Here is a 19806-nt window from a genome sequence, read left to right on the forward strand (position 1 = left end):
TTTTTGGAATGACCAAATGTCGTCTTTATTGGCTGCTAATATACTTCTTTAAGGCATTTTTTTCTCTTGGCAGGTTTAGAGCAGCTGAGTAGTATTGTACAGTTAGAATCAAAAAGTATTCTAGTACATTACTTCAAATATGGACAAATCTTGGTCAGTGTCCAGCAAGTTGGGACTTTAGGGCCCCATCACAAGGCCCAAAGCACAGTTTAAACAAGAGCCCATCTTGTGCATTGGTGATCAATAACCGTTACAAGGCATGAGGTTTGTGCGGGAGGGTTCCTGAGACCCTCTGCCACCATCATTTGTCAGCTGCTCATAGAGCTGATGACCTATTTATTTGATATTGCTCCATGTTGTAGGGCCCGAAGTCTTCAGGCCTGCCAGTAGGTAATGCACAGCCACCTCTGCATTTAAAAAAATATTTTTGTTGATTACCCATGCTTCCAAAACTATGTAGTGGGGTATTCTCAGGCTGTTGGTGTATAACTAGAATACTTATCTTTCTGATCTTTATGATTGCCGGACCCACTGTGCAGAAGAAAAAACAGGAATGCTTTGAATGTGCTAAAGTCTGATTGGTAGGGAGTCCAAGAGGTGAGACCCTCGATCATAGAATGGATGGATATCCTAGCAATTTGATGGGAATACCCCTTTAAAAAAATAACATTACTTTAAAAACGTTTCCTTGGTTAAAGCCAAACTTGCAGCTTTTGATTCCAAAAGGAGGGTAATATAGATGGAAAGACTACCATGAGGCAGCAGACCCTAATCATTTAATCGCAAGTTAGTAAAGGTTTACACAGACACTGAAACACTGTTCAGATGCTTATTACATTACAAATGTTGTTCCTTTCCTTTTCTTGACTTCTGGTAAAGTGATTTAATCTCCCATGTGATTTTTTTTATTTTTTCCGTACTTTTCAGCATTGCTTGTCTGCCCATGATTTTGGGGGAGTGCCATGTTATTACCAGCCTAGCCATCTGTGAAGACAAAAAGTAAAAACTGCATAAATGTGGTTTTAGGCGTATGCTAGAACAATATAATTTATGCTTTGTACTTATATTTTGATCATTTACTAAAATGCTGTTGAGATAGACTAAGAATCCGAAACAGAGTGTACAATAATAGATCATCTACTGTATTGTCTTGGAAGAGAAAGCACATTTTATTTCTTCTTCCCCCAACATTGTCCCCTTGCTACCTCTGCACCCTTTCTGCTCCCCGGTCTAAAAGATGACATCAGAATAATAGATTCTCAAGATAAAGAGAAGCAGTTACAGGTTTTGGATTGTAGCCCAGGAGCCTCTGTACCCCTGGTTGTACAGTAGAAGATGACTTGTTTATTTTTAAGTAATTTTAAATGTTCAGTATATCTGGATGATAGTGGGTGTACTGAATTAAAGAATAGCAGAACCCTATTTACATAGTATATAGGGTATACATTTAACATACAAAGAATACGTGAGACATTTTGAAAGCTCTTTTTAGGCTGTTAGCGATTCTTATACAGCTTGGATAGCTGCAGGTATCTTTAGTGTAGTAATGTTATGGAAATAATGCCTGACGAAGGAGTCTTTATGTAGTATACTGTACAGCAGCACTTATTTGCATAAGCCAGAGAACACTTTGGCTACAATGCATGATGAACGGAAGAACAGAAATAGAATGGTCTAGGAGGTGCTGCTTGCGTAATGGACAAGAAAGGACCAGGGCTAGCATAGGACAATGTATTTTTTATCTTGCACAATAAGGACAAAAAGTTTCAACACTGGCTCTTGCCTTCAGATCCACCAAGGTATCTCCGAGGGATTAATCCAACGCGTCGGGAAGCAGGATCTCTGCAACAGTATCATGATGAGTTGGATTAACCCCTCAGGATACATTGGTAGACCTGAGGAAGGCACGAGCCAGTGCCGAAACGTGTCATCCTTATTGTGCAAAATAAAAAATACCTTGTCGTGTGTGAGCCCTGGTCCTTTCTTGTCCATTACGCAAGCAGCACCTCCTAGATCGTTCTTTTTCTTTTCTTCTGTTGTCTGTCCTCTCCATTCTGGAGAGGATTCTGGTCAGAGTGCAGCAGCTTCCATCCACTTCCTCATTTGGTTAACCTTAACTGGCGTTACACCCAACCATACGCTTACTCACCAGGTCGGTATATTACTTTAGTGTGGTGGAGGGTAGACACCAACTGATATACTACACAAAGGGAGTGCCACCTTGTTCTTTTTCCCCTCCATGTTCCTCAGTGCTTGATGAAGTGACTTGGCCAGCTAGTGGGCAAGTAGGCCTCGGTTCCTTGCTCTGTGCATGTTTCTAAATTGCACTGGTGAATGCGCTGTGAGAAACATAGAATTTTATAAGAGATCTGCATAAGGCTATGTTCACACACTGTTATTTGAGCCATAATCATCTGCTTTTGGTTGTGGGACACTTTTGGCTCATTTTGTTAATGTGTTTTTGCCATTTTTATGGTGGTCTTTGTAGTGGTGTTTTGGGGCAATAGCCCAAAAATGGCTACTTTTATTTGGGTCATATATATGACCATATACTGCCCAAAATACATGCCATCATATGGATGACAAAAACATACATATTTTGGGCTGTAAAAGGAGAAGAGAAAGGTTCCAAAACTTAAATGCAAAGGCTATAATTAGAGCATGATATAAAGGTTCTTGTGTATGCCTTGTGTATACCTGTTTTAGCGTATGTTGACATGCATGAGATTTTATTTTCCTACTGTAATGATTTCCTTATGCTGCCTATGTTTCCCATTTTGTAGCAAGAGGAGGCAGAGACTCATCACTACATAGATTTAGAGTCCTTTCTACATCAATGACCTAAAACATCTCCTAACTCGCACCACAGAGTAATATGAGATATAGCTGCAGCCTGTTTGCTTTTCTCCCTGTCACTGCAGCTCTTACACACAGGAGTGGATAGTCAGGCTCCATTAGAGGACACACTAGAGAATTTGCTGGAGGCAGCGTGATCAGGTGGAGTGCCTAACACTAGAACTCTGCACCTAATCTGTGTATCGACTCACCTTCTACTATATGTCCTGGTCCTGTAGAGATGGGAGATTTTCTCTTCCCCATTGAATTAAATAAGGAAATCCACAACAACTCCTTACCATAACTTGACATGCAATAGATTTTAAAATCTGCACCACAGACCGATTTCAGTCAGGAAAATTTCTGCTGCGTGTAGATGAGATGAGTGTCAGAAATGAAAATGGATTCAAGGTTTTGATTTTGTTATTAAATTAATTACTTTGGGGCAGGAAACGCACTAGAATGAAATGTTTTGTTAACATTACATGAGCACCAAGTGGGATGGGCACCTCCTGATTTTTTTATTTAATTTTTTTAAGATTTTTTTTGGGCACTAAAATTGCAAAATATTATGAGATGGAGGGAGAATGTAACTTTTCTATATTTTTCCTACTTAATGGGTCACTATAAAGAGAGGTTCGAGATTTTGGAAGCTGGGATACTTAACCCCTTGCCGCATATGGACGTTTATAAACATCCATAAACATCTCCTGAGGTATGACGCGCGCACATCATACCCGGTGGCTTATAGCAACCGGGACCCATGGCTAATGCCGGATGTCCAGCATTAACTCTTTAGATCAAAGTTAATTGCCGGTCTAAAGTGAAAGTAATAGCTTCCCGGCAGCTCAGTCTGGCTGATCAGGACCATCGTGGAAAAATTGCAATGTCCCGATCAGCTAGAACGCAACAGGAGGGTGCCTTACCTGCCTTCTGCGCGTCCGATTGGCGATTTGATTGCTCCAAGCCTGAAATCCATCAAAAAAGATAAGAAAGATGATTTAACCCCTTCCCTAATAAAAGTTTGAATCGCCCCCCTTTTCCCATAAAAATTAAAATACTGTAAAAATAAATATAAACATATGTGGTATTGCCGTGTGCGTAAAGGTCTGAACTATAAAAAATATATTGTCAATTAAACCGCATGTTCAATGGCGTACGTGCCAAAAAATTCCAAATTCCAAAATAGCGTATTTTTGGTCACTTTTTATACCATAAAAAATGAATAAAAAGCGATCAAAAAGTCTGATCAAAACAAAAAGGGTACCGATAAAAACTTCAGATCACGGCACAAAAAATGAGCCCTTATACCACCCCATACATGGAAAAATAATTGTTATAGGAGTCAGAAGATGACGATTTTAAAATTTTCCTGCATTTAGTTGTGAAAAAACAAAAGTGCAAAAATGAAAAATCACCAAAAGAGGGAACGGGTTAATATCACCATGTTAGGGGTAACACGTATGCACATTTATATAATAAAGTTTGGGTGGCATTTTAAATTTTTTTTTAAATAACGTGGAGCTTTGATTTCACTCCACTTTGGTCAAACACAGCAAAGACATTCACACATTCAAACATTCACAATTTTGGGTTAAAAGGGGACTGACACATGTAAACCAATTATACGCTTCAGGCCGTATAATGTTGTTTGAGGATATAGCTCACAAGTTTTGGGTGGTAAACACTCAAAAATTTGGGTTTTTTAAATAACTAATGCATATCAATAAATCAAAAAGGGAGAGTTTAGGAGAGTACAATCACACCTTGTGGTGGATTTGATTAGAGGGCCCCCGGTTTCCAAACCTATGTCAAAAATTTATGAAATGTTAGGTATCGAAATATCGAGAAACTTTCTCAAGAGGTTATTAAAGGTAGATGGGAACTTACATCATCTAATAAGGCCCATGCTATGGTACAAACTAAGATTTTGTACAGGATGTACTACACCCCGTTGGGTATGACAAATATGGGCCTGAGACCGGAGGCGGTTTGTCCAAAATGTCATATATGGAAGATGCCAACTTTCTTCACCTCATTTGGAATTGTACTTATGTTCAGACGTTCTGGAAACAGATTATTGAGGCTATTGAGGGAAAGTACAACATTAAAGGGGTACTCCGCCCCTAGACATCTTATCCCCTATCCAAAGGATAGGGGATAAGATGTCAGATCGCTGGGGTCCCATTGCTGGGGACCCCCGTGATCGCTGCTGCGGCACAGCGCTATAATTACTGCACAGAGTGGGTTCGCTCTGCGCACAATGACAGGCAATACAAGGGCTGGAGCATCGTGACATCACGGCTCCGCCCCTCGTGACGTTACGGCCCGCCTTGATACAAGTCTATGGGAGGGGGCGTGGTGGTAATCACGCCCCCTGCCATAGACTTGCATTAAGGGGACGGACCGTGATGTCACGAGGGGTGGAGCCATGACGTCACGCTGCTCCGTCCCCTGTATCGCCCGTCATTACGCACAGAGCGAACTCACTCTGTGCCGTAATGAGTGCGGTGCCGCAGCGGCGATCCCGGGGGTCCCCAGCAGTGGGACCCCGGTGATCATACATCTTATCCCCTATCCTTTGGATAGGGGATAAGATGTCTAGGGGCAGAGTACCCCTTTAAGATTAAAGGGGATCATAAGTTCTCGGGGATGTTGGGGAGTCTGCCTATAAGAAAAGCGTAATCAGATTATTGGCTTATGCAAAGCTGGTGATAGTCTGGAAATGGTTAAATTTCGCCCAAGCCAAAAGCCACCCAAATGAATGTGGACGCGGCATGGGTGGATGTGTGGAATTTCTGCCGTGTGATTATAGCCTTAGCCTGCACAGAAATGATCTACACCAAACGGCAGGAGATTTCTTATCGATTTGCACTTGAGCCAAAAAAAATTTTCATTGCAGAGTTTTTATTATATGTACTTTGGATACTTGCCATAGTTTTACTATTTTAGCTTTTTAGCTGTTCATTTTTTAGTCTGAGAATCTGCAACATTTCCTTGTTCTTGTGGTTAATAACTTGTACTTAAATATTATTATTGATCCCAAATATGTTTAGTTTTTGTTTTTTTTTTTGTATATTTTAGTATTTTGTATTAAAGAAAAATGTAATTTAGATGTCTCTGCATTCCAAGAGTCATAACTTCTTTTTATGTTTCCATCAACATAGTTGTGTGATGGCTTGTTTTTAGTGGGTTGAGCTGTAATTTTTATTGGGGCCATTTTTAAGTATAGAAAAATAACTATTTATTGTTAAATGGAAAAAATTGGATGAAAATTTTAAAAAAATTCAGCAAATTGTATTGATATATAGCTACCAAACTTGCTTAAAGTGATTTTTACTTTTATTGTACATGAGTTGCATGACTCTGTAATAAGCATTTTGCTTAATCTAGCTTATTATTAAGGCCTAATATCTGGGCTGATGCTTGGTTACACTCCAATTTTCCAATAGGAGCAAGCAACCTTGAAACAATTTTGTCCCATAAGAAAACACTAGAGATGAGCGAACTTACAGTAAATTCGATTCGTCACGAACTTCTGAGCTCGGCGGTTGATGACTTTTCCTGCATAAATTAGTTCAGCTTTCCGGTGCTCCGGTGGGCTGGAAAAGGTGGATACAGTCCTAAGAAAGAGTCTCCTAGGACTGTATCCACCTTTTCCAGCCCACCGGAGCACCTGAAAGCTTTACTAATTTATGCAGGAAAAGTCAGCAACCACCGAGCCGAGAAGTTCATGACGAATCGAATTTATTGTAAGTTCGCTCATCTCTAGAAAAAACAGACCTTTTGCCACCACTTTCAGTGAAAATTATACCAGGCTCTCATTAAAGTATACCTGTCAGATCCCACTCTAAAAATAAAAAATAAAAATATATATGTATATGTCAGTTCCTTGGTATGTGGTGGAAGGGGGCGTGTCCCCCCCCCCTTGTAGTGGTGGGATGTGATTGGTGTGTCTGCTCATGCAGCCTTCTCCATCTCTTGTCCATGACTCATTGACAAGCATGATGCTGTTGCAGGACTGGTTAGTGTCCCAGTAGGTCTGGGGACCACTAGTGGGGGGGATTTTCATAGGCTTTCTTTATTAAATATTTTTTTTAAATGTAAACAACCATATTACAAAAGGTCGGGGTTTTATTGTTCAGACCCCCACCGATCATTAGAGCAAGCAACAAGAAATATGCGCTTAACATGTCAGCTCACAGCAATCTCTGTCCAGTTTCACTAGAGAACCCAATTATGAGATTATGAAGCTGGTCTACAGCAACTGGACAGAGATCACTGAGAATCAAGGGAGTAGACACAACCCCAGCAGGCTAAATGTTTGATCGGACTACGTCCATCATCCACATAATACAATAGCAACATCTCGAGCCTTTACTTGTGTGAATTTTTGTTTTATTACATAAAATTGTCCGTCATTTATCAGAACATATGACATATTGCACAGACAGGCTTGACAAAGAGTATACCAAATATTAATTTGTGTAAACACTTTTTTTTTTTCAGGTTGAAGAAATTGCCTCTTTTACATTCATTAAAGATGGGGCATTAAAGCACCCTGAATCAGCATTGTTACATGCACAATTGTGAAGCTATTGGTCAGAAAGCAGCCGGTCATCGCCAACCATGTCTCACTAGCTGTGGATATTTTTGAAGGACATCCCTGATTTTAATGAAGATGACAGATTGAATGGTCATGAGTGGCCTTGTCTTGTGGGGTTTTGATGACGTGAGACAAAAAATTTGGACAGAAAGAACAAACTCCATGATATGATTGTCTAAATTGTCTTCATGCACAGGAAAATTACAGACTTCCAAGAGAATGCCCAGGAGAGGGTTTTATCTCCAAGGCAGGACCCGGTGGTTATTTGTAGGACTCGCCTTGGTTTTCAGCTTAATGCTTCTAACCTATCTTTTAGAATGTGCCCCAACTCCTGAAGGAAATGGCTCTCTCCCTGGGATTGCAGGAGAGATGTACAGCAAGGAGTACTACCAAGCCCTTCTTCAGGAGCAGGAGGAGCATTACAAGAGTCGTGCAACAAGCCTAAAGAGACAGATTGCCCAACTAAAGCAGGAACTTCAAGAAATGAGTGAGAAGTTGAGGGTGGCACATGAGAAGAAACAAGCAGCTGGCGCAGGGCACCAGGGTACCAAAGAGCAGCCCCCAAATGACTTACTTGAGTTTCTACATTCGCAGATTGACAAGGCAGAAGTTGTGATGGGTGCTAAGCTTCCCAGTGAATATGCAGTTGTGCCCTTTGAAAGTTTTAACTCCATGAAGGTTTACCAGCTGGAGATGGGGCTAACACGCCATCCAGAGGAAAAACCCATTAGAAAGGACAGGAGAGATGAATTGGTTGAAGTTATAGAAGCTGGCCTTGAGGTCATAAATAACCCTGATGAAGATGATGAAGAACAAGAGAACAGAGGGTCTGAAAAGCTGATATTCAGCGAGTCTGACTTTGTAGAAGGTATGTTCTGTGAGCTTCATTCATTCATACGTCACTATATTTATCTATTTGTGTGGAGACCTTCAGAAGAAAAGTATTCATAATTTAGTAGATAAAATTAAGGTTGAATTACAATGGGTTTTTGCCTTTTACTAGATACTGTTTTCACCATGACTCCTCTTCCAAGTTGTCACCCTGGAACGGAGTAGGTGGGCTGGCATTGGGAAACTGGGTTACCAGTTGTGCTCGTTTACTCCATTTACTACTTTAGTCTGCATTGTTACATCCTACAGGCATAAACAGAGTTTTGAGCTACCTTGCTACTAAAGAAAAGTGATCGTCTGCAGGTCATGGTAACTTTTTGCCTTAAGAGTATTCCAGGATGTAAAAATTGTCATTCAGACTGCCGGCAGTAGAAAAAAAAAAAAATTAGATACATACCTGCTGTCGCTCCCCCGATGGCAGGTGTATGTGTATGTATGTACCGTATATAATTTTATTTTTTATTTTTTCAGTTTTACTCATGCCTTTTCTTTTGTTTTATCATTATTATTAGGTTATTATCGAACTGAAAGGGATAAAGGATCCCATTATGAACTGTTCTATAAGAAACCAGAGTCTGAGAGTTATCACCACATCACTTTATTCAGACCCTTTGGCCCACTCATGAAAGTCAAAGTTGAAACACAGGACGTGTCGAGGACTATTGTCAACATCATTGTCCCATTGTCTGGCAGAACTGAAGCCTTTGCACAGTTCATCGAGAACTACAGGTAACTTTGGGCACTTTTTCCTTTTTTTTTCCCTTGTAAAGTGTTTTCATTTATTTTATTTTTTTTTAGTTGCAAAAGTTAGTCATTAGATTCCCCTCCCAATGTAGAAGTTAAGCCCCAATTAAAATAAAAATAACTACTCCCCTTGCTCTGCTCCCTCACAACTTCTCTTCTCTATCCAGTTTTGGTGCAGGCAGCATGGTTTAGAATGCTACCTTCAATGGAAGTTCCCAGCTTTCTTTTCTAAACTGATGAAAGAGCGAAAACTTGCTCTCTCTTCCATTCCATCCCACTTCCCAATTGTGTGTCTTACAGCTACACTCATCTGGAAATCCAGTGTATGTGTCCTGGATTCGCTTCCCCTGCGACAGAGCTCAATTTACATGCCGAAGTCCCCTCAAGAATCCTCCAGATTTCCCTACTGCCTTGCCACACTGTTGACTCATTTTGAGGCTGTCAAAAATCACTACCTGACAATATGATACCCAGATAGAGGATTCCTTCTCCTCAAGTGCATTATTTTACATTTCGAAACAATGAACTGCAGTTTCGATTGTTGTGACCGCTTATCTAGTAAAGCAAGATATTTTTCCAGGAATGTCAACTCTATTACACACTGTTTTTGTCATCAGAAAATGGGCAAACCTGTTAAAAAGAATAGAACCAGGAAAAGATACTTGTGGCATACCAGAATAAACACTAGTAAGAGCAACATTCTGTTTATCCATCAGCCAACTAAAAATACAACTACACTGAACTATCCATGGAATAAGTCCAATTGTATTTATCTTCTCTTTCTGGGGAACCATATCAAAGGCTTTGCTAAAGTCCAGATAGATAACTGAGCATCTGCAGAACCACCTTCATCCAGACCTAGTAAAAGAAAACAAGGAGATTAGTTTGACATGACCTGCCCTCAATAAAGCCATATAGGTTTAAAGGGAACCAAGCATTAGATTTTACCATATATAACACTTGGCAACGCGTTCTGTATGGTAAAATCTTCATTCTCACCACTCCGAGGGGACATTTCTGCCTGCAGAGGATATGGAAGGATATAAAGTTTGAAAGTCTCCCCTCCAACCCCTGTACTCCCCTGGGCGGTTAGCTATGGCAGTAATGATTCCCCCTCTGGCTGATTGACAACCTGTGTCTTCGCTCTGCTCCGGCTTTTTAGGGAGTAGAGCCATGATGCGGGCCGTCAATCACACCGAGGGGGCGTCACTACGGCTGGAGCGGTGGGACTAGTTAAGCATAGCTAACCGCCCAGTGGGTTGGCAGGGGAGACTTACAAACTTTATTTCCTCACCATCCCTATGTCGTAAAACGTGTTGCCATGTTTTATGTATGGTAAAATTGAATGCTTGGTTCCATTTAAGCCCATCAAGTTGTTGATTTTTAGGTGGTCTACAGATCAGTGAGGGGGGCAAGAATCTTAAATATATTATATAGTTATTTTATATAAATATCTAACTTTGAAGAGGCAAGTTCACCTAAATCATCCTCCTCTAAAAATCCTGGAACAGACCCCTTACAACTAGTGGCAATGCTATGTCCAACCATATTATACCATACCATATCAGACCACCTTATCCCCATCAGTTTAGGTATTATCTCCATCACTAGTTTTTGTTATTCCACAGTTTTTCTTCCCATCACTTACATGTATAGGGAGAATGACACAGGGAGGTGGGTTCCAATCTCTTGGAACATCTTTCAAGGTTTTCAGAGACCAATAACTAAAACTTATCATGACTTTATTCATACTCTATACATGGTGAGTCTTAAACCATCTGCCCTTTTTATTTTTCACAACAATTTGCAGCGTTACTAAGCGTTTTTGGCTGCACATTTATGATAACACTTGGTGGTTATGAAAGCTGACCCCTTCTGCTATGTAATTTCCTTTATTGCATTGCTGCTGTTAATATCTGTGAAAACACTTGAAGTATATTTCCTGAGAAAAGCTGAAGCTGCTTTATTAGAACAACAAACACTGTAAATCTACCTAATAGTTTAAATCTCAAGACATACAGACGTGGTCGCGATTGTTGGTACCTTTTCATTAAAGGCAAGCCCCACAATGCTCCCTGAAATGTAAAACTAACAGAAGTAATAATGGGCACAATAGCCCTGATTTCTTAAGAAGGGAATGTTTATCATGGAGTGATTTCAGGTTTACTCCGAGTATTTTTCTCCCTGATTTACTAATCTGTCGCCCGTCTCTATTTTTTTCTGTCGCAGGGAAGTTATCTGTTGCCCTTATCGGTTTCTCTCTTTGTATCACACAGAGTTATTAAGCAGGGGAGCAGGTGGCATGCTCCTCCCCAGCCATATACAGTGTACTTTTTTTTTTTAAATTCCCCTCGGGGAGCCTTGAATGGCCAGCACTGAGGAGCCATTCAGGGCTCCCAGCGGGGTTTTCAAATAGAAGCGCTGCGGTGGGGAAAGATATATAGAATCACTGGGGGGAATGTAAATGTCTCGCCCCCCACAGCTTCTATATATCTTGCCCCCTGCTGCGCTATATGTCTTGTCCCCCGGCCACATGCGCTATATGTCTTGTCCTCCCGGCCACATGCGCTGCTAATAGAATGCTTGTCAATCATAGCGCTGCCAGGGGCGCATATATATCAAAAAGGTCATAGCAGACAATAGTTATCCGCACTCACCGCAAAGGCAAAACCAACTGCTCCTAAGTAGAGATGCCGTGACATCCAGGAGGCGAAAGGTGCACAGCGTTCAGAAAGGCGATCACCGGTAATTTCGCGCACAAAGCGCTTCGTCCGGCCGGACAAAGTGCTTTGTGTGCGAAATTACCGGTGATCGCCTTTCTGAACACTATGCACCTTTCGCCTCCTGGACATCACGGCATCTCTACTTAGGAACAGTTGGTTTTGCCTTTGCGGTGAGTGCGGATAACTATTGTTTGCTATGACCTTTTTGATATATATGCGCCCCTGGCAGCGCTATGATTGACAAGCATTCTATTAGCAGCGCATGTGGCCGGGAAGCCGGGTGCCCGATGCGCTGCATGACCTGTGTATAGATGCGCTGTGGGGGCCAGATAACGCTATATGTCTTGTCCCCCGCATCGCTATCATATACCCACCGCAGCGCATGTGTATATATTATATTATATAAATATATATATAAAAAAATTGATATATATATTTATAGATATATATTTATAGAATATATACACATGCGCTGCAGTGGGTATATGATAGCGCTGCGGGGGACAAGACATATAGCGCAGCAGGGGGCAAGATATATAGAAGCTGTGGGGGGCCAGACATGTACCCCCCCCAGCGATTCTATATATCTTTCCCCACCACAGCTCTTCTATTTGAGAACCCCGCCGGGAGCCCTGAATGACTCTTCAGTACCGGCCATTCAGGGCTCCTGGCGGGGAATTTAAAAAGGAAAGTAAAATACATCGTACATCGATGGGGAGCGGAGCATGCTGCCCGCTCCCCTGCTTAATAACTTCTGATCGGATCGGGTCTCAAAAATGAGACCCGATGCGATCAATCCCTCAGCCCCTGTACTACTACCCCCAACATGGAAAAGACCCTGTTCCATGATGGGGGTAGGATTCACTCGGTTTTGAGTAATTTCCCGACAGCTCAGAGCTGTTGGGTTTTGGTGGGGTTTTCCTGTGAGTTTTTCATCATACTCGGAGTGTTTTTTTCTTTTTTGTTGGGAACATGCCCCTTTTTGGGCACGTCCATTTTGACGGGTTTAAAAAACACTCAGTGATGATATCTTTTGTCGGGAAATTGTGTCGCATGGGTTATGCAACACAAATTTGGTCGCACAACCCGAGAGAGTCTGGTTGAAATTAGTAAATCAGAGCTAATATACTGAATATGAACTGATGAAGATCGGACATGGCTTTTGAATTGTGGTTCAACAAGATCATTAAAAAAGTAAATAGTGAAACTGTCCTGTACAAAAATGATGGTTTGTGAACCTAATATTTGGCTGCATGACCATCTGAGGCCGTCTGTGACTCTCAATAAGACTTTTGCACTTGTCTCCAGATATCTTGGCCCACTCATCATAAGATCCTGCTCCAGCTGTCTTATGTGTGAAGGTGTCTTCTCTTCTGCATGTCTCAGCTCCTTCTACAGATATTCAATAGGACTTACATCAAGGGTTAATAGAAGCCACTTCAGAATAGTCCTTTGTTTTGCTCCTATAGGAAATCTGCAGCCATAGACACTTATCCCCCATCCGCAGAGTATGGCGGTGCTCTCATCCCACACAAGAAAAGGCTGTAAATACCGTGGCAAAGAAGAAATGGAAGGACCGTTGGCTCTGTAGAAAGCTTCAATCTTTATTAATTGTAGAAAGATCCAACAAGACAGGTACACAGGGAGCTGAAGATGGAACAGGGGAGGCTGGAGGTGTTCACTGGGGCGGCAACATGTTTCACGCACTGTGGCTCTTCGTCTGGCCCCTGTGAACGCCCCCAGCCTCACCTGTTCCACCTTCAGCTCCCTGTCTACCTGTCTCGGATGTTTCTACGTTTAATAAAGGTTAAAGCTTTCTACAGAGCCAGCAGCGAGTGCGTTATCCTTCCATTTCTTGTTTGCCACTGTATTTCAGTGTAGCCTTCCATTTTTTTGCCTGTGAGTCCTGTTATTCCCATTTATTGCGGTCACCGAATAGCCAACAAGGTTCACAACATGCATTTAATTCTGGACTGTAACAAAGACAAATTGTGGGAAATTTTAGTTTTTGAAACTCTCTCATTGTAGGTGTCCACATAACATCTCAGCAAAGATGGGATAAAGACTTTATGAACTTTAACTAGTATAAGGGTAGTATAAAGTATAGTATAAGAAACTGGTAGTTTGTTGGAGCTTTCCGGTTTTCTGGCTTACCTTTTACTGTAGGTAGGTTAGCTTAGAAAATAATCGACATATACAATGTATATTATGTTTTAAACAGTCGCATCATGCCATATAGGACTACAACTGGGAATTACAGTCATGGCCGTAAATGTTGACCCCTCTGACGTTTTTCTAGAAAATGAAGTATTTCTCACAGAAAAGGATTGCAGTAACACCTGTTTTGCTATACACACGTTTATTCCCTTTGTGTGTATTAGAACTAAACCAAAAGGGAGGGGAAAAAAAAGCAAATTGGACATAATTTCACACCAAACTCCAAAAATGGACTAGACAAAATTACCAACCCCAAAACATTGAACCTCCACCCTATTTCACCGTAAGTACTGTGTTCTTTTCTTTGTAGGCCTCATTCTATTTCCGGCAAACAGTAGAATGATGTGCTTTCTCAGAAGGATTTTGGCTTACTCAAGTTCATTTTGGCAAAATGTAGTCTTGCTTTTTAGCTTGCTTTTAACTTGCTTCTTAACTTAATATTTGGTTGCACACCCTTTGGAAAAAATAACTGAAATCAGTCGCTTCCTATAACCACCAATAAGCTTCTTACACTTCTCAGCCGGAATGTTGGACCGCTCTTCCTTTGCAAACTGCTCCAGGTCTCTCTTATTGGAAGGTGCCTTTTCCGAACAGCAATTTTAAGATCTCTCCACAGGTGTTCAATGGGATTTAGATCTGGACTCATTGCTGCCACTTCAGAACTCTCCAGCGTTTTGTTGCCATCCATTTCTGGGCGCTTTTTGACATATGTTTGGGGTCATTGTCCTGCTGCAAACCCAAAGATCTTGGATGCAAACCCAGCTTTCTGACACTGGGCTGTACAGTGTGACACAAAATCCGTTGGTAATCCTCAGATTTCATGATGCCTTGTACACATTCAAGGCACCGGGTGCTAGAGGCAGCAAAAAAATAAAAAAAAATCATTGAACCTCCACCATATTTCACTGTAGGTACTGTGTTCTTTTCTTTGTAGGCCTCATTCCATTTTCGGTAAACAGTAGAATGATTTGCTTTACCAAAAAGCTCTATCTTGGTCTCATCTGTCCACAAGACGTTTTCCCAGAAGGATTTTGGCTTACTCAAGTTCATTTTGGCAAAATGTAGTCGTAGTTTTTTATGTCTCTGTGTCAGCAGTGGGGTCCTCCTGGGTCTCCTGCCATAGCGTTTCATTTCATTTGAATGTCAATGGATAGTTTGCGCTGACACTGATGCTCCCTGAGCCTGCAGGACAGCTTGGATATCTTTGCAACTTGTTTGGGGCTGCTTATCCACCATCTGGACTATCCTGCGTTGACACCTTTAATCAATTTTTCTCTTCCGTCCACTTCCAGGGAGATTAGCTACAGTGCCATGGGTTGCAAACTTCTTGATAATGTTGCGCACTGTGGACAAAGACAAATCTAGATCTCTTAAGATGGACTTGTAACCTTGAGATTGTTGATATTTTTCCAAAATTTTGGTTCTCAAGTCCTTAGACAGTTTTCTTTTCCACTTTCTGTTGTCCATGCTTAGTGTGGCAAACACACACACACACAACGCAAAGACTAAGTGAACTTGTCTCCTTTTTATCTGCTTTCAGGTGTGATTTTTCTATAGCTCACACCTGTTACTTGCCCCAGGTGAGTTTAAAGGAGCATCACATAATTGAAACAATCTTATTTTTCCACAATTTTGAAAGGGTGCCAATAATTTTGTCCAGCCCATTTTTGGAGTTTGGTTTGACTTTATGTCAAATTTCCTTTATTCCTCCCTTTTTTGATTTAGTTCCAATACACACAAAGGGAATAAACATGTGTATAGCAAAACATGTGTTACTGCAATCCTTTTCTGTGAGAGAAATACTTCATTTTCTAGAAAAATTTCAGGGGTGCCAACATTTACGGCCATGACTGTAATTCACACAGGAATATTATCCTTCTGAATTGCCATTTGTAGCCGTACAGAAGTGCATGCAAAACAACTACTCTGTGAGACAAATCTATTGGCTGTTTTGTCATATGTGGAACAATAAAAGGGCATATGCTTTACACTTAATTTATTTCTAACCTCTAGGCACCATCTGCTGTACATTTTGACACATATGGAGATCCTTCATACATTTACAATACTGTCATTGCATCTGGAGCAGTAGCCAACCATAATGACCAGGATCGTTCATTACTGATCGAGGCATCTAATTGGTTTACAGAGGGAGGGCTCTCTCTCTCTTAAACCATTACTCACTCGATTGCAGGGTGCTGATGGGTTGCTATGGCAGCTGTGGGCTTTACAGCCTCTAGGTCTGCCATCAGTGCAGTGCCCATTAGGATGTCAGTGCTACACTGAGGTATTATACTCTCCAGTGTATTAGAACAGCATATTAGTGTACCATATTATGGTGTTTCCCGTGCTCCAACAGTGCCAGCCATAACAATCCCCTTTTATTTAAAGATGTTCCCCTATAAAGCACCACCCAGGGACATGCCTGGGACAGCCCTTGGCCAGTTCCTGTATGCCTTAAATCAAGGTCTGTCCATCCGTCTCTTACCTAGTTAATCATAGGAGCAGATAAGAGGCTGATCAGCCCTGAAAACTGCGTACTAGCTTAATAAAGCTTATTCTTTCTCTGTGCCATGTTCTGCGCTGGTGTTCTGCTTTCTTCTGCAGGATTTTCTGGCTGGTGCTCTCCCCAGCTATAATGTGCTGCCCCCCAGGTGCAGTTTCTGGATTGAAATCTGGGGGAAAACACATGGCTGGGGTCCTGCAGTTCCTGTCTCTGGATAGGCAATCCATAATTTTTTCTTGCAAAACCACCTTAAGCCTCCAACAAACACAAAGAGCAGAAGAAATTAATAAGGCCTCCCTCCTCTGATTGTTGGCCCGTTCAATCTTGTGGCATTTCTGGTAACAGCAGTGATTGTTTCATAGAGAGAGGTGTAGAAATGGCGAGGTACCAGAGGACACACTGCGTGTACATGTAGATGATGGGGTGGGACACAGCTATTCAGCCCCTGGCTCCCCTTGGCCTACAGCCCCCTTAGCAACTGCATGGTCTGCTTCCTTAATCTTACGCATTAACCACCCCTGGTTTCTCATTTTGTAGTAGAAACAAGGAACAAGTCTTCAGCTAGTTACACATAATCCGGTTTGTGGCATCTGCCTTTTGGCCATATATGATCAGACTGGTTGTTCAGGTTACATTGGCTTGCACTTTAAAAATGAGCGGCTACTTTTCTCCTGTATGTGTTAGTTTGTGTATATTGATATTTTATATATTGACATGAAATGCCAAAAAGGCAGAATTTAGCAAAAATGAACTTGCAAATAACATTTGACATCATGTGATGTGTGTGATAGCCCATGGTTTAGTGATGCCTCCTAAGTGACTTGGGGCAAAACATAAGCCTAGAATGATCTCTTCGTCAGTTGATATGTAGACAGTGCTACCAGAGGTACTGTAGCTGTGTTAAAGGTGTCGGTGAGGTTTTGGAACCCTTAAATCTGCTTATGGTGATTAATCATTAGTTGAAACAGTGTGACTGTTAGAAATAGCATTGTACCCACTTCATCTGCACTGTGTTATCTGACCACTAACCATTTGAAGTCACTCTCCAGGGTGAATTTCCCATGTTCACATGACAAGGGAGGCTGGTGAGCAGCAGTCCTATGACAAGGGCGGGAGAAAGGCGTGGAGTGCGGCTGTCATCAGTGCCGTACGCACACCTTTAGGGTATCTTCACACATACACAGATTTGATGCGCAGGATTGTCTGCTGCAGATTTCAATGTAAACTAAATGACTGAGCACAGCGTCTAATCGGTAGTTACAAATCCTGCGCATCAAATCTGCGCAGGATCCTGTATGTGTGAACGTACCCTTAGGATACGTTCACACGTACTGGATCCTGCGCAGATTCAATGAGCCGGATTTGTAACTGCAGATTAGACGCTGTGCTCAGTCATTTAGTTTACATTGAAATCTGCAGCAGACAATCCTGCACATCAAATCTGTGTATGTGTGAAGATACCCTAATGGGTATTTTCATCTCCACGAACATAGCTATCCTTGTATGGCAGGTCAAGTTAAATATTTTAGCAAATACATTAATTTAGCATATTTGCCTGCTTTTTCTTATATTGCTGTACCTTTACTCCTCTTGTTGACTAGGGAACCACAGCTCCACTCTAGAAGAAGGTGGTTGGGCTGGTGTGTGTGTGTTCAACCATATATATTGTCAGGCAGTGGGCAGGCTTGTTTTTCCCCCAAAGTAGCTATGATATATAGACACTATGTTATATGAAGCCTATCCCAATCAGGAAAAGCTGGATGAGATATGGGAAATCCAGAAATGGTTAAATTCCTGTCAAAGTTTAGCTTGTTTGGGAGTTTTGGTTAGACCTACTTCCGGGCCTGGATTTTTATGTACCAGTACCTATGCTGATCGGGGCTTGTCAAGGAAGAGGAATGAAAGACCCCACTACCAATACTGCCTTTCATTCCTCTTCCTTGACAAGCCCAGATCAGCATAGGTACTGAAGTCAGATTGTCATTGGGCAATAAGAATAGCAAAGTCAGTCTGCCTTAAAAGGCTGAGAGGAACCTGACCCTCAGTTGGGAGTTGTACTCCGGAAGGCTGCAGTTTGAAAAAGCAGACTTTGTAACTAGTGCCAGTGGTGTGAGAGGAACACCGGTCCGGTGGCCCGTAGTAAACTTCCTGCATAGTGAGGGCAAGTTAAAGTGTTTAGTAAGTGCTGTACAATCGGGATTTTGTGCCAATGTGAGTATGACTGTGTTTTTTGTTTTAAAATAAAGAGCAGGAGAAGCCCTGAATTTGGACTGTCACTGTCTTAAACCTCTCTTTACTTTCTTTATGCCCATACATACCAAGCTAAACTCCCATATAATAAAAAAAAAAATATTGTGTGTGTGCATATATATATATATATATATATATATATATCTATCAATTATAGCTTCTATTCCTGTGTACCAAAAAAAAAAAAATACACTTAAAAACTACTCGCCTAATTCCATTGCAATGTTGCACCTAGTGGCCCTGATTTACTAAGAGTGTTGTGTAGTTTTCTTTGTGTGTTTTTTTTCCCCCTACAGATATTTTTCCACAGTATTTACTAATACAGTGATCCCTCAACGTACAATGGCCTCAACATACAATAGTTTCAACATACAATGGTCTTTTATGGACCATTGTAAGTTGAAACCAGACTCAACATACAATGTACAGACAGTCCAGATCTGTGAAATGTGTCAATGGCTGAAAGAACTGACCAATCAGAATGGGCAATTTACTGGTAAAACCCCTGTATTACTGAAGCGTATGCACTGATTGATATCTGGTAGCGCCCCCTACAGTACAGGGAGGTATTTCATGTTCTGTACACTTTACCTGTACCAGGGTTATCTGCACCTTTAGACATCAGGTGAGGGGCGGCTCCATGTTACTTTTTTAAGGACATTGCATGTACTGTACAGGACCCCGAAGAAGCTCCTGTCCTCAACATAGACCAGTGTTTCCCAAGCTGGGTGCTGCCAGCTGTTGCAAAACTACAACTCCCAGCATGTCCGGACAGCCTTTGGCTGTCTGGGCATGCTGGGAGTTGTAGTTTTGCAACAGCTGGATGCTCCCTGTTTGGGAAACACTGAAATAGACAGTGATTTACAGCTTCCGGCAGATCTTTCTTACTTTTATATGTAAGGATTTGCTTTATCTGTATTAGTTACTACTATTTTTCTTTAATTTTCACTTTTTCCTATTTTTGGATGACATTTTGGGGCCTTTAGAACCAATTACCAGGTTTCCATAGAGTTCTGGTCTCAACATACGATGGT

At 41.5% G+C, this 19806-nt stretch overlaps 1 protein-coding gene across 1 annotated transcript in view; it reads left to right on the forward strand.

The window, feature by feature from the left end:
* The first annotated feature begins 7346 nt into the window (after positions 1 to 7346).
* The window catches only part of LOC130346713 (chondroitin sulfate N-acetylgalactosaminyltransferase 2-like), a 30985-nt gene continuing 18525 nt past the window's right edge, over positions 7347 to 19806 (forward strand). Inside the window, exons 1-2 of the mRNA XM_056554576.1 lie at positions 7347 to 8309; positions 8845 to 9061. Coding sequence (XP_056410551.1) covers positions 7661 to 8309; positions 8845 to 9061 — 866 coding nt within the window. The 5' untranslated portion in view covers positions 7347 to 7660. The remainder of the gene's footprint in view (positions 8310 to 8844; positions 9062 to 19806) is intronic.

Source organism: Hyla sarda, unplaced genomic scaffold (assembly GCF_029499605.1).
Source record: "Hyla sarda isolate aHylSar1 unplaced genomic scaffold, aHylSar1.hap1 scaffold_80, whole genome shotgun sequence".
In the NCBI taxonomy this organism is placed as follows: Eukaryota; Metazoa; Chordata; class Amphibia; order Anura; family Hylidae; genus Hyla; species Hyla sarda.